The 15,944-nt window shown below is 41.5% G+C and overlaps 1 protein-coding gene across 2 annotated transcripts; it reads left to right on the top strand.

The window, feature by feature from the left end:
- The first annotated feature begins 48 nt into the window (after positions 1–48).
- LOC119650603 (phosphoglycerate mutase 2) lies at positions 49–1,525 on the top strand. Of its 2 annotated transcripts, none has more exons than XM_038053462.1 (5): positions 49–205; positions 264–387; positions 447–679; positions 801–1,065; positions 1,131–1,525. In XM_038053462.1, the coding sequence occupies exons 2-5, from the start codon at positions 285–287 to the stop codon at positions 1,295–1,297; spliced, it is 768 nt and encodes a 255-aa protein (XP_037909390.1). In that variant the 5' UTR covers positions 49–205; positions 264–284; the 3' UTR covers positions 1,298–1,525. The 2 variants fall into 2 exon arrangements, with proteins under 2 accessions (XP_037909390.1, XP_037909391.1); XM_038053463.1 differs by having other exon boundaries at positions 56–205; positions 275–387.
- The last annotated feature ends 14,419 nt before the right edge of the window (positions 1,526–15,944 follow it).

Consider the following 15,944-nt stretch of genomic DNA (forward strand, 5'->3'; position numbering starts at 1 on the left):
GACATGTGTGGTGAAAAACATTATCCAATTGGAAGGCTGTTGGTAGCGGATTCCGCCAGATGGCGGTGTCGACAGCCGACGGATTACATACGAACAACCTTGTCACTGCCAGAGGTCAAATCTCTTGGAGATCATAGATTTCGCGCTCGGTCAGTCGTTGGAGAAGTTTTTCGTTAGACGTTTCTTAATTCCTTCTTTGGAAAAGGTGTGTACAATTGACCGGTGAAAAGTATACAGTAAGAGCAGTTTGATTCAATTCATAGATTCTTCGCAGAGCAGCAAAAATGGCAGGAAAATACACAATCGTTATGGTTCGCCACGGTGAATCCGAGTGGAATCAGAAGAATCTTTTCTGTGGCTGGTTCGATGCTAACTTGAGTGATAAGGGTTGGTGGTTTGGTTTTAGTCAGTGCTTGGATTTCTCAAAAGTTTGGTTTTTTTCACAGGCAAGGAAGAGGCTGTTGCCGCCGGTAAGGCTGTGAAGGATGCAGGTCTCAAGTTCGACGTTGCCCACACCTCAGTTCTCACCCGTGCCCAAGTCACGCTGAACTCCATTCTTGAGCAATCAGGACAAACTGGGATTCCAATTGAGAAGACCTGGCGACTAAACGAACGGCACTACGGCGGTTTGACCGGCTTGAATAAAGCCGAAACTGCCGCAAAATACGGCGAACAGCAGGTGCGTGTGTGATTTGAACTCCCTTCATCAGTTTAGAAGTTTCATTAAACGTTTATTAATTTTTGGTGCAGATTTTTGCGCTTTTGAAGAGTTAACTTTATGTGTTGCGGTTTTATTTCAGGTACAAATCTGGCGTCGTAGCTTCGATGTTCCACCACCACCGATGGAACCCGGCCACCCTTACTACGACATCATTGTCAAGGACGCTCGTTACGCCAACGATCCCAAACCTGAAGAGTTCCCAATGTTTGAGTCATTAAAGCTGACTATCGAACGCACACTGCCATACTGGAATAATACCATCATTCCGCAGATGAAGGCTGGCAAACGCATCATCATTGCTGCCCACGGTAATAGCTTGCGTGGTATCGTCAAGCATTTGGACAGTAAGTACTCCGCCACTGTCAGCTTTAAGGTCACTTTTGACAGCCTATGTTCGTTTCCTTGTCAGACATGACTGATGATGCCATCATGCAACTGAATCTGCCCACCGGCATTCCATTCGTCTATGAGTTGGATGAGAACTTCAAGCCTGTGGTGTCAATGAAATTCCTTGGCGACGAAGAAACCGTGAGGAAGGCAATGGAAGCCGTGGCCGCTCAAGGAAAGGCCAAGTAAACCGAACGGTACTAGCACCAAAGGTTGGAGTCAACTGCACACTGTGTATAACTAAATTGCAACAATGTTACAAGATGTATAATTCTATGGAGGAATCTGTTCGAATGATGAAATTAATTGTAATTTAATTTATTTAAATGAAAAACCACGAGATTGAGTATGACATAGCATAGAAAGTCGTTAAAAGTGGATACAATTGTTAATGAAATAGAAACTATTTCAGTACAAGATCAAATGGTTTGTTTTCATCCAGCAAGCTCGGACTGCCAATTTCGAGGACAGAAGGTTACTTTTGGTAGAAGTGAGCGATCCTTGCCGGATGTCAGTTGACTCAGTTGTCCGTGAGAACGTGAGTTAATTTATGAAAATGAAGTAATTGCGGGTAGCACATTCCTAGCGTAGTGCTACGGTTTCGAAAAGAAGTGCTCTAATATTCACCCAGTTCTAATTATGAAATCCTCCTAATAAGATACGTAATCAACTTCGGCTTAACAGCGTCACGGGCCAAAGCGTCATCTAAACCTTTTGGAACAAGTTCATGACTCATATGCGACTCATTTCACTACTTCTGTTCGTACGTAGCTTTTAAACTGACCCAACAGTTAGCAAAAGTTGCTTTGTGCCGAAAAAGAAATGTTTCGTAATTTGCTTATCTTCATTTTATATTTAAGAGTTTCGGAACTAATGAGAAGGAAAATAAAAATTTGCGTTTCGTATCCATAAATTATTTTTTATTTGCGTAGGAGGAAGCCATTTTATAATTATTTACCTAAAAGAAGACATGCCGAAACCAAAAGCGCTGAAATTAAATGAAATTGAATATAAAGCTCCCATGCATGTTTTCAAACACCTTCTGCACCCTCTTTTTAAGGTTTGCCTGTCTGTTACATCCGATTTATTCGATAACGGCTGGACGAATTGTCACGAAATTTGATAAAAATGTGTGGTCTGTGAATTCCTTTACGTATAGCAAGTGGCGCCTCTTTTTGGGTTGAGTTTAAGGGGGACCCCCCATACATGCGAAAGGGGGTTGCAAGTTTTATTTTCACAGAATATGGTCATGTGAAGTATCCAATGAAAGGGTTCAATTAGTAATTTTGCGAAACTAGTTCCATATTTGATATCGGGTGAAATATAGGGGAGTTAGGCTCAAAATATGACCCTCAAAAAGTATAGCAGGTCTGGTTTTCGAAACCTATCCAGCCGAAAAATCTGAAAAAATCACAATGATGCATCCAAACGAAATCCCATTCCGAAATCTACACAAATAAAGTTAATAATAGTATATTAGCATATTGTAGAAATTTTGCGGGAGCCCCCCCCCCCCTAAGTTCATGCTAGAAGTGCATAATTTGGCACAAGCATAAGAGATAACATAAGGTATAACTTTGGGAAGTTTGAAGGAAATCTATCTATAGTTAACAAAGTTAAAGAAGGTGAAACTTTTACATTTTATATTAACTTCGTGTATTCTAAAACGTGTATGACGTCATCATACATATCAATTCGACAATACCAGGGCAAAGTGATTTCATATGAATGGGGGGTCATAGACATGTATATATGTATTTATATGTATATGCTAATGAAGTTTTAGGAAAGTACCTAATTCAGCGGTATTCAATATACGTACTGCATATGTAAGTAAATCGAAAATATGCATATGGGAAGTGCATATATGTATATGTACAGTATTCGGAAAAAGGCAATGTTTGTTTGTTTAGGGTGAGTAAAATATCTATGGCTGTAATATGCACTATATATTTTGGGTTTTTGGCCATATATGAATGGAAAAATGTGCGTAGAAAGTTTCTCCCGGTATTCCGACTTGTTTAATTTTACGTGGCATCCAATGTGACGCCTTCGTCCCAGTCTATTAGCACGGAGTGGAATTTCTTCTAAATTGTGGTTTTTTCCAGTATTGAAATTTATCAGGAAGCGAATCAGAACACCAAAAGCTGAACGCAAAAGGTATTGTGTATATGAGAAACCTTCGATGTACGTTTTCCATTTGTACATAGCAACAAATATCTGACGCGCTACGTGCTGGACATGCTACGCTTAGTGCTTGCAAATATGAATACTAGTATTTACTTTTGTGTCTGATGCAGTATGTAGTGGTAAGTATGAATATAGCTTTATTCTAGCACATGCAAAACAGACAATTCTGATGCTTCTATAACTTCAATATACAAAGATGTCTTTTGAATTGATCACGGCGGTTTGGAACAACCGATGGTTTTATAGTGGAATTGGAGGCAACCAACTACAATAATATATACTCCCGCTCAAAGCAACTTTTCTTGTGTATAGGGGCGTCTGAGTTGTTTGTTAATAAGAATCGTTATCTATGGTGCTCCACTTTTTCCTATATAGACTGAAATTCAGTCATATCAGGAGACTGTAGGGCATCATCTCCATTTTGAGAGCGAAGAACAATGATGGTCTTCGACTCACACAACTCCCACAATGGAGACGTGCGCGGAAGATAGTGCATACAGGGGCGGAACCCCCGTATGGGGGTTCGGACTGGGGAAGGGACTGCAGAGTGAATCCTGCTAGTAACTTTCCTACACCTTCCAAGGAACAGGCGGAAGGAAGGGAAACCAGAGACGTGAACGGAACTGACTTGATGCCAGTTCGAGTGATCGAATCTATGCAACCCGGACACCGCAAACCAATTAAGGTGCTAAGTGGAAAACAGACGAATGCTCTGCGGGATGAGATGAGATCATTCGTGGATGAGAACATGGGAATTGCGGTACTTCCAAGTACGGCTTTTCTCAGAGAAATCAATCACGAGGGGATCGAGTTTCTGGCGGTACGGTGTGGGGACGCGGACTGCCGCATACGCTTCTAACTGTTTTCCATAAGACAATAGACTAAGTTTATGTCGAAAAACGTAGCATGCCAAAGCTTCCTCCTACCTGTTGGCAGCGAGAATGACAAAGCTACAGGATTTCCCCTATATCTTTCTGGTGCAAGAACCGTGGGCTCGATTTAACAGTATCCGTGGCATTGGATAGTAAGGGAGGCTAGGATCTTCTACGACGAAAGATCCATAAGACCGAGAGCTTGCGTCCTGATGTCAAGACGGTTAGAGGCAACTATGCTGAGACAATATTGTTCCCAGGACTTAGCTAGGGTCATCATACAATACCAGATAAGTGGCGAGAGGAAAAACATCATAGTTGCCTCCGCTTATTTATCCTATGATTCTTTGTATCCTCCACCGACGCAAGAGCTTAGGGATCTGGTGGCGTATGCAGAATCAAGTGGTCTCGAACTGTTAATAGGTTGCGATGCGAATGCTCAATATATTTGTTGGGGCAGTAGCAAATGCAATCCAAGAGGGGAGAAGCTATTTGATTTCATCGCTTCAGCTGGTCTTATGACTGCAAACCTAGGGTGCGCCCCTACGTTCGTGGGACCGAGAAGAAGCGAAGTAATTGACCTAACAATCTGTACCCCAAAATTGTTAGAGTTGATTACACACTGGCGAGTGCTAGACGAGGTCTCACTGTCAGATCAACGATATCTAGAATTCAATCTGACTATTGCGGGTGAACAGTCTGCAGTACAAAGACGGAACCCTAGGAAAACGGATTGGGAAAAGTTCAATGACCTTCTTGGCCATAAAGTACAGTTCCCTAGACGATTAAGGACTCCTTTGGTGCTGGAAGATGAATTGAAAACTCTGAACTGCACACTTTTGGAGTGCTATGAAGAGCCTTGTCCTATTTCCCGAGGCCAAAGCGGTAAAACGGTTCCTTGGTGGAACCGAGAACTGCAAAAACTCAGGAAATCAACCAGGCGACTTCTAAATCGTGCTTGCAAAAGCAACAAGAACGAAGACTGGTTAAATTTCAGGAACTCACAACGTGAATATAAGAGGCTCGTTAGGTGTTCGAAACGAGACTTCAACGCTATGCAGAGTCCTCAAAGGAGTATGTGGAGTTTGCTGATCGACTCACTGCTATGCGAACTGCAAAATTGGCCAATACACGCTCAAGCTTATGCTGATGACGTGGCTGTACTTGCTGTTGATCGGGATCTTGGAACGGTGTGTAGGAATATACAACGTGCCGTTGATTTGATAGACAGCTGGTGCCTTAGACATGGTCTGCCAGTTAATCCAAATAAAACCACAATGGTTTTATTCACAAAAAGGAGAAAACTGGATGGACTTTGTCTCCCTGAGATGAGGGGTACTACCCTTCAACTCTCCGAAGAAGTTAAATATCTGGAAGTCACTCTAGATAAAAAACTTCTTTGAAACAAACATGTGGAGGTAAAGATGAAACGAGCTCTCACAGCTTATGGGCTGTGCAGACGGACCTTTGCCTCGACATGGGGACTCAGGCCTCATGTGGTAATATGGATATACGTTGCCATCATTAGGCCGATGTTCGTATATGCATCCGTAGTGTGGTGGGTTAAGGTGAGACAAAAAGGTTTTCACCGTAAACTAACCGCACTGCAAAGAACTGTTTGTATGGGTATCACTGGTGCCATGAGCACGACATCCTGCGCAGCTCTGAATGCACTACTCAATTTGCAGCCCCTGGATATATTTATTCAAAGCGCTGCAATGAGAGCAGCTCATAGTCTAATTCGATTAGATCTATGGGAAAACAACGGATGTGAGGGGCACAGAGCATTGGAAGAGTTACTGGGAGGACTGAATCCAGTTCTTACAATGCCTTCCGATTCTCGTATCCTCATACATCTGTTCGGTAGAAGTTATGAAGTTACCCTGAAGCGTAGAGAGGACTGGGAAGACCCAGAGGAATGCGTGGCGGGATATACGGAAGTCTTCTACACCGATGGCTCAAAAACAGAAGAGGGTTCTGGAGCCGGAGTCGAATAAAAACGAGAAGTGGGCTTTTCCTTTGGGACAATATGCAACGGTTTTTCAAGACGAAGTTTATGCGATCCTAAGGGTGGCAAACTGGGTGATTGACGAGCTGTTGAAGGGCAGGCGCATCGCAATCTGCAGTGACAGTCAAGCTGCGCTGAGGGCAGTGAGCACTCCTTTGATCACCTCGAAAATCGTTCAGGAATGCAGAAACCGTTTGAACTCTATGTCTAGATTCAATACAGTGGAACTACTCTGGGTACCTGGTCACTGTGGCATAGATGGACATAAAATCTAGGACGCTTTAGCGAAATTGGAGTCAATCTCCCCTATGCCGGGACCGGAGCCAGCAATTGGAGTATCAGTAGAATTGGCTAAATCTGTTTTCAAAAACTGAGAAGAAGTTTCCCATAATGACAGGTGGCAGAGCCTAAATGCTGCTCGACACACCAAACTTTTCCTGCCAGAACCGAACATACGTACCGCAAAGTTTATCCTGTCGAAAAGCAGGAGGACTTGCAAGTGTATTGTGGGCATTCTGACAGGCCATAATTCACTAGCTGGGCATATGTTCAGAATAGGAATTACCAAAGATGATAAGTGTCCCTCCTGTAATGAGGAAGCGGAACCCACAGAGCATTTCCTATGTGAATGCCCCGCCTATGGACGCATCAGGCATCAGATCTTTGATGCCGTTGTTCTCCAATTGCGACGGGTAGCATCACATCCATTACCGGAAATCCTGCGATACGTTAACGAATCCGGAATATTCCGTTAGACGGGGAGGCGAGTACAATGGGCTAACACGGCCTGAGTGCTCAGAAGCTGTAGCTTCTCCCCCACCATACACACACACACACACAAGGGGCCTTATTTAGTTCTTTTATGTTCACCCACTTGAAAATGTAAATTGCATCATTTTGATCAGTATTAATAGACCAATTATTGAGATAAATGAATTGTTGGTGAAAACGATAACGAAAAAGCAATTGATATACTTACTGATAAATTTATATAGCTACGAAAAGGACAAAAAGGTTAAGTGCAATGAATCATCAGTTAGAAAAGTTCGGGCGAAAGATTTGAAAACGGAGAATTTAGGACGCAAACCTGGCAGTGAATGCTCAAGGAAGATGAATGAGCGTGGGGACAGTAGTTAAATGTTGATATTTTTGTGGAATTTTTTAAAAACTATTTCAGAAATTTCTGTGCAGCTAAAAGATGCTCACCAAGTGGAATTAAGTAGCTCAGCGTTAAAACGGCTGTTAAAAGAAAATAGTTTGAGTGTCCGACGATGTGTCTTGATTTTAGGGACATTCACGTCTTGTACTTGTGAATACATGGTTCATTAAACGATCGTCTTATCTTCCTACATTTTATATACTGGGAACAGTGAAATGCATATCGACTATATCCTCATAAGACTCCGGCATTTTGTCACCGTCACTGAATGCAAAGCTGCTCCCTATGAAACCATCGCATCTCAACATTGCTGTCTTATGAATCAAACCACCAATAAAACAACATGAGGAACGCATTGGCCCACCACGGATTAAATGATGCCATTTAGTTAAAAAAAAGAAGAAAATGATTATCAGCCATTTCCAATGTCGAAGATTCATCAAACCATGTCAAAAATGCGATCCATAAAGCGACCTATGCAACCCTCGGTATTACCAAGTTTGACAAACGGTTCATCACTCGAACTTTTTGGCTTGGGAATGACGATGTCGAAATAAAGATCCCGGAAAGAAAGCTCCTCGACGTTAAAACGTTGAAGAAGGTTATCACTGTTACCTGAGCGATCCATTACAAAGATCTTTACAATAAATTGGACACTCGGAATATCAAGAGCGATCTGTATTGACGTCAAAAGCCGAGCCCATCGCACACGAAATATCGGACACTTCTGTGCCATTGATGACAATAACGGTACTTCGCTCAACGATCGACAAGCCGCCACGGATAGATGGCGGAAATATTTTGAGCAGGTTCCAAAGGAAGAATTTTTCATCTCCCACTTCCATAAGTACTGCCGACATTTGCAGCAATTCCTGTTAGCGCCACTGAAGTCGAGGAAGCAATCAAATGAATGAAATCTGGGAAAGCAACAGAACTTGATGACATAAGGTCTGAGCTCTAGAAAACAAAGAGCTCGGTCCCAACGCTGTTTCTCGTCCTCCAATCGGGTTATTGAAGAGGGTAGAACACCATCTAACTGATAAAAAAGTAAAACCTTTCAATATGGAGAAGAAAGGTAGTCCACCAAGGTATTCAAATTACCGCGCGACCACTTCGGTAGGTTCAGGTACGAATGAAGTGGACAGGGGAAATGAACAGATGATAAAGAATCCGCTCCTATTACGAAATAACAGAGAGGCAGATAACTTGTTGCACTAAAGATTTATCGAGCGTTTCCCAGAATACGTGACTATGTAAAGGGTTGTACACCAGTACCAGCTTTTGGAAGGGTCGCCACAGATTGTGGCGAAACAGCCGCAGCAGGCAGAGCCATGGCCCTGGTCGTTGTGGCGTCTAGACGTCGAACCACCCTACGATTATCGATCTCCACAACATGCTGTCCATTACATGAGCCCGACCTAGATACCAAGTCAAAAGGCTCTTCTTCCTCTTTAGTCTTTGTCATGTTTAGAAATCGGATAGCTATATCTTAATCAGTTGCAACATTTTGCTGGGTCATGTGCTTGATTTGAATGGATTTGAGAGGATTCCAAATCACTATTTACCGTATCAATCAACCGTTGTTTCAGATAACCTTTTGATTGGCAAGTGAATTCTCGTCAGCGCAATTTATATGCCCACACCATCGAAGGCGCCTCTTTTCCAATTTTTCCACTATCGGTGCAACCCTATATGGACCGCGGATATCTTCATTTCGGAGGTGATGATAGCGTGTCACGCCACTTGTTCAATACAACATCTTCGCCTCCACTACCGCGACCAGACCCATAGAGCGCGACAAAGTGAATGATACTGCGGTAAATTTTGGAATTGAGACGTTTGTTGAAGTAATTTCATAACGCGGTTCACTATTGATTGATAGCATTGATCTGAGGTATTTAAATAGTTCAGTTTTCGGCAGGTCGCTGGCACTGACAGTTAAAGCGCCTATTACTAGGGCCTACTACGGCTGCCAAAAATTCCGTTTTATTCAGGTTCAGTCTTAGACCATGTTGCACGAGGCGATCAGTTTACTTTTGGACAATGTGTTCGACATCTGCTTTGTTATGAGACACAAGGAAAACGCATGTAATTTGCATAGACCAGGGTATAAGTCACTGGACGTTGGATGTCTCGCGTGGCACTACCCATGACAAGTACGAGGAAGAACGGTGGGAGGGTATTTTTCGATGATCACTGATAAAGACATGAGCCAACCCACCAGTTCCTCTGGCACCAGGTGTTACCGCAGAGGGCACCAGATAAATTTGTGACAGATGGTCAAACATCTTTTCTAGCATCCATAAGTATTGCGTCAGTAGTTCCGCAACTCTAAATAAACCTGGCTTGGTTTACGGTTGTTTGAACTATGTCGTGAACACATTGCCAAGAATGCCTTCTAAAGTCTTCATTTGATGGGATAGTATGCGGATCGTATGATAATTTGTATATTCTGCTGGACTAACTTTCTTTCTTCATATTGAATGGTTTTATTTATTAAATCGATTGAAGAACTCACACAATGTTGGGACCGAGCTCTTTATTTTCTAGACCTCAGATGTGATGTCACGTCATGTGATGTCAGGTTCTGTTGCTTTTCCTGATTTCATTGGTTTGATTGCTTCGTTAACTTCAGTGGCGCTAACAGGTGGAATTGCTTCAAATGTCGGCAGTGCTAAGGGAAGTGGGGGATGAAAAAATTCTTCCTTTAAAATCTGCTCAAAATAATACCGCCGTCTATTCGTTGCGGCTACTCGGTCGTTAAAGAAAGTAATGTTCGTGTCAACAACGCCACAGAAGTGTCCGAAATTTTGTGCGCGATGGGTTCGGCTTTTGAAGTCCATACAGACCTCCTCGATATTCCGAGTGTCCACTTTATTGTGAAGATCTTTGTAATGGACCGCTTGGGTAACAATGATTACTTTCTTTGCTTCCCAGTTGAGAAAATTATGGTAGAGGCGTTTTCTTTCCTGGACCTTCATTTCGACATTCATCCAAAGCGAAGTATCTCGGTTGATGAGCCGCTTACTCGCTTAGTGTCGCTTTATCGATCGCGGTTTCAACTTGATTTTATGATTCTTTGATATTTGTAATGGTTGGTAATCATATAAGTGAGATCATTTTCTTCTTCTTTCTCACAAAATTGACATCATTTAAATCGCGGTGGGCCAGTCGTTCCTCAGAATATTTTATTGGTGATTGATGTGACAGTGATAAAATTTCGGCATCTTATGGAGATGTAGTCGATTTGCGTTTTACTGTTCCCACCATAAAATGTAGGATGATGAGACAATCGTTTGATGAATCATGCATTCACAAATCGACTACACTATCGACACTTGATCATTAAGACTGCTCGCAATGACGATATAGTTATCGGAAAGTAGGTTATAAGTCTTTGTAAAAAGAGGTTGCCAGAATATTCAGCGTTTTGCTCGGACTAATTTCATGCGTCAAGAATCCTTGTTGATTTCTCAACAGGACCAGAGTCCGCTCTGCAGCGTCGCCTGAAGTGAATGTTTTAGCATTTCTCCGAAACTTTAAATTTAACACGATCATTTTTAAGGTTTTGTGTGCTGTAAACCTTGGGCATTCAAACACAACATGCTCCGCATTCTCAGCCACGTTACCACATCTTGGGCACCATGGTGACTCGTCGTGTCCAAATCGATAAAGATAAGCCCGATAACCTCCATGTCCACTTAAAAACTGTGTTAGCTCGTAGCTTAGTTCCCCGTGATTCCTTTCCATCCATCTTCGAATGTGTGGAATGATACGGTAGGTCCAACGGCCTGTTTGTGCCTCGTTCCATCTCTTTTGCCATTTTGCGATGGATTCTCGCCGTGCTAGTTGCCGTCGAAGTACAATAGATTCACCGATTGCATACATATTGTCGTAGAGACGCCGACCTTCATCCGCCAAGATGTCTATGGGGATTGTCCCTGCCAGTCTGTCTGTCTGTCTGTCGGTCTGTCTGTCTGTCCGTCTGTCTGTCTGTCTGTCTGTCTGTCACACCCGATTTATTCGGAAACGGCTAGACCAATTGTCACGAAAATTGGTAAGAGTATGTGATCTGCCGTTCCTTTTACATGCAGCAACTAGCGCCATTTTGTGTTAAGTTTAAGGGGGGGGGGGGCTCCTCATACAGGTGAACGGAGGCTGCAAAATTTTTTTTCACAGAATGTAGCCATGTGGGATATCAAATGAAAGGTCTCAATTAGTACTTTTCGAAATTGGTCCAATATTTGATATTGGGTGAAACATAGAGGAGTGAGGGCTCAAAATATGACCATCAAAAAGTGTAACAAGTCTCGTTCTCAGAACCTATCCAACCGAAAAATGCGAAAAAAATCACAATAGTGCATCTCTATCAAATCTAGGCCTCAAAATATATCCGGTTCCGATATCTGCACAAATAAAGTTAATAATAGTATATTTTCACATTTTAGAAATTTACCCGGCACTCCCCGTATGTTCATCGCAGAAGTACAAAATTTAGCATAGGTGTAATGAAGAACATGGTGCATAATTCAGTCAAGTTTGAAGAAAATCAAACTATTATTAACAAAGTTATAGGGGGTAAAACTTTACAATTTTTTGTGAATTTCGTGCCCTCTACAACCTGCCCGACGTCATATCATATATCAATTCGTCAATACCACAACGAAGTAAGTTCGTATGAATTGGGTGGAAATGGATTATTTAGTTTTAGTTTTTTAGTCATTTGTATATGAATATCAATTATTCCAACGAGACATGTGTGTATGTAGGTATATAGTATATGCGTGCTAATGGACTTTGCGGGTAGTGCCTAATTCAGATAGATATAAGAAGTAAATCGGAAATATGGGTACGATCAATTTATATACGTGCCTATATGTGTACAGTATTCGGAAATAGGCAGTTTGTTTGTTTAGGATGAACGTAATATCTACGGCTGTAATATGTACGTATGGCTCGCAGTTTTGCAGCTGTATACGGATAGAAAAATGTGCGTTGAAATTTCTTAGATAGGATGAACACAAAACCTTTATACCCGAAGCGCGAGCTTCGGGTATTCCGACTTGTTATTTTTAACGACATTGAATGTTTGTTTGTTTTTAGTTGACCTGTCACCAACTGGGCGATGGTTACTGTAACTGATGAAAACAGGGTCGTGGAGAGAGAAAACCGAACCCTGGTGAAAATCATTCCAAAATTGCACGATTGACCTAATTTCGTTAAACTTTCCCTATTTCCCCCTCCGAAACAACTATGAACACGAGGGAATCCATCACTTTCCTCCGCCTCTTGACGGGTTTAGGTGGAAGCGACAAGGAGTATATTCGGAAATGTTGGCATCGAATAATTTAAACTTCAATTAGTTATCGTTTCCGATGCTTGTAAATTTTTATTCTCACAAATAAGTACATATTTCGAGAGCTACTTACTCCCTTCTTCAAGGCTTAGGTAGTTATGCGTTTAAGTTCTTAAACCCCAGTTTTTCTTTTGTTTCGCTGTGTTCAATCTAGATTTATGGAGGAACAACAATTGCATTTTGTTGAATCTGTTTAACATTTAAATAGCGCACGCGAATGTATCAATTGAAAGAAACAATAGTTACTATAAATTCATTTTAACATATCATCGCAAATTTACAGCATTTATTTACGGCATGTGCACCCACATTACTGATACTAGTCATTTCGTTCGCAGATTCATTGAATTGTTTCGATGCACAGTACTTAGTATTATGTATTTTGTGATGCTTCACGTAGGTTTCGTAATGAAACGCTGATATCTTGACTTAGTATTACATGCCAACGGAGCAATTAGTTAGGTTGCTTATCGACAATTTTATTTAGTTTTGAATTGAGAACTTAATTCCATTCCATCAGTTGACATAGAATATTCATTTATTGGTATCAAGAAACAGACATTTTGCCTTAATTCACCATAAAGTTCTATTGCAAAACAGTTCTTTTATAGGTTGGGTCAAAATATTAGGACAGATAAATAAACTCCAAACCTTAAAAATCGGAAAATACTTAAATCAACTTTTATTCATGGTACCAACCTTTGCAAACATTGTTCATCAGTTTGAAATAAGAACTACATGCAGTTACATGGTATGCAGCCGTCACGTCATTCTTTCTGTTTTTGCTGATCATTTTCTGCGCTCCAATCTACGGATTTATTACTTCTTTAACTATTCTCTGCTGACTGTTTTCTATTGTGACTGGATCTCATCCCTGTCGCATGCATGGCTATCGTCTGCCGATTGAATTGCATACCGTCGTTTACGATAATCTTCATTTCATGAGAAGTTCAATGAGTTTTTCTGTTCTATCATGATCATCGTCTGAACTAATGCAAGTGACATTAATAATTAGCACTTGGAACGCAAATAGTGCCTTCCGCAGTTCTCAAAACGAATTCATTCAAATTAATTACATTCAACAATAACTGTCGAAAACGAGAAGTGCCGCCATATTGCAAATGACGCAACAAACTCTAATTTACGCATCGCAAAAGTATGATTTTCCGAACTTTTCTGCGTGCGACATCGCGCATCGGACTTGTTATATGCATATTGCCTCATATAAGTCCGTGTAATGAACTTTCCGTGTTTGGAACTTTCCACTTATTACATTTTCAATGAGACTGTGTTGCAGCTCCATTACTGTTACGCACGAAGGTGTGCAAGTCATAAGTCTACGGCAGCGGGCAAAGTTCGAATCCAAACACACATTTATGTAGAATAAGTTTAAGGCAAGTAGGCACCCTAGGAGTTAAGAAATTTTGCTTACTTGGAGTTGGATAATTTCGAGTTCCTCTTTTATTATATGAATGCTTAGAGAAAGCTTTCGTGATTGTTTTATGGCTTGCTTCTTACCTTTCCAACCGATCTTGCCGCGTCTCTTTTGACGGTTGCACTTCGCGCTCCCTTTTCCCCCGCCCTCTGGCCCCACACGACCTCCCCCCCCCCCCCCCCCTCCTTTGCTCTGTGCAACGTTATATTGTCGCCTATCAACTATATTTCCCTTCAATCTAACCTAGACACTCTGGTTCGTTGGTGCTCGACTAGTGGTTTAACGCTAAACGTCAGAAGGTGTCATTCTATGTGCTACTCCCTAAAATCCTCACGCATTTCTTTCTTCTACTCTCTTAATGGACATTCCTAATCCTGCTTAAATCCCACTCAAGACCTCGGAGTCACTTTCGACCATAAGCTTTGACACCAATTGCCTCGAAGTCACCAATCGAGCAGCAAAGTTGTTAGGCTTTCTACTTCGCTCCTCCTCTGATTTTGACTCCAACCCTCCTTAGCTCTCTTCAATTCCCTCGTGAGGAATAACCTCAAGTACTGCTCCGTGATCTGGCCACCCTCTCGTAACTATGATTGTCTTGCTCTTGAAAATGTGCAACATAAACTCACCCGTTCCCTCTTCTTTAAAAAAAAGCTTCGCTTTCTGAACCTTCCCTTCCTACAACAGCATAGCTCCTATCTGGATCTATGCACATTTTTAAGGTTTTGTTTATAAAGCAAAACCTTATTAAAATCGGTTCAATGTCTGTCTGTCCGTCTGTCTGCCACAGGCACTTTTCTCAGAAATGGCTACACCGATTGACACGAAATTTGGTGAGAAGGTGGGAACTGTAGACCCCCAGATATGCAGTGAGTGATATCCTCCTACGCTGAGATTTAGGGGGGGTCCCCATACATGTAAAAGGGGGGTGTAAAATTTTTTTTTACCAAATATAATCATGTGGGATATCAAATGAAAGGTCTCGATTAGTACTTTTCGAAGCCGGTCTTAGTTTTGAGATTTGTTAAAAAGGCGGGGAATGGGAGGGGTGGAAAGTGATGATTTCTTTAACGGAGCCATTCTCAGAAACTACCCAACCGAAAAATCAGAAAAAAATCGTGAAGCTGCCTCTATATGGTGCCCAGGCCTCAAAATACTTTCCATATCGATATCTATTCAAATTAAGTTAATAATAGTATATTACCATATTTTTAGGAAAATTGAGTAAAACCCCCCTTCAGTTTATCTCAGAGTTATATAAGTTGGTAGTAGTATACAATATAATATGAAGCATATTATCTCCAAGTTTGATCAAAATTATACTATTAGTAACAAAGTTACAGTAGCTCAAAATTGTCTTTACCGTGTCAATTTACAACCCGAAGTACTAAATCTGATATGCTAAATGCATATTCTTAACGGGCTACGTACAAATGGGATCATTCTACACTCAAATATACTCACAGAAGAAGCAAACAAAACCTTTCATACCTGAAGCGCCCAGCTTACGGTTTCCCGACTTGTTTAAACTTTCCTTGGGTCTGATGGACTGCTCCGCCGCTAACATCACCTGTCGTCTTGGGTCTTATAAGGCACGTAACGCAGACATTTTCAACGTGCCCTTCGCAGAGCTTGAAGTCTACTTTTATTCCCCGATTCCTAGGCTTTGTCGAAATTACAACGCACAACAGATTGGCCCAATTGGTTCAATAAAGAACATAAACGTAACATGAACACATAAAATTAATAATAATCTTAATATTTTTTCTTTTTTAGTGGCTGATTGTGCAAATAATTCAGATACTAGTCGTTACTCTTA

Source organism: Hermetia illucens, chromosome 3 (assembly GCF_905115235.1).
Source record: "Hermetia illucens chromosome 3, iHerIll2.2.curated.20191125, whole genome shotgun sequence".
NCBI lineage: Eukaryota > Metazoa > Arthropoda > Insecta > Diptera > Stratiomyidae > Hermetia > Hermetia illucens.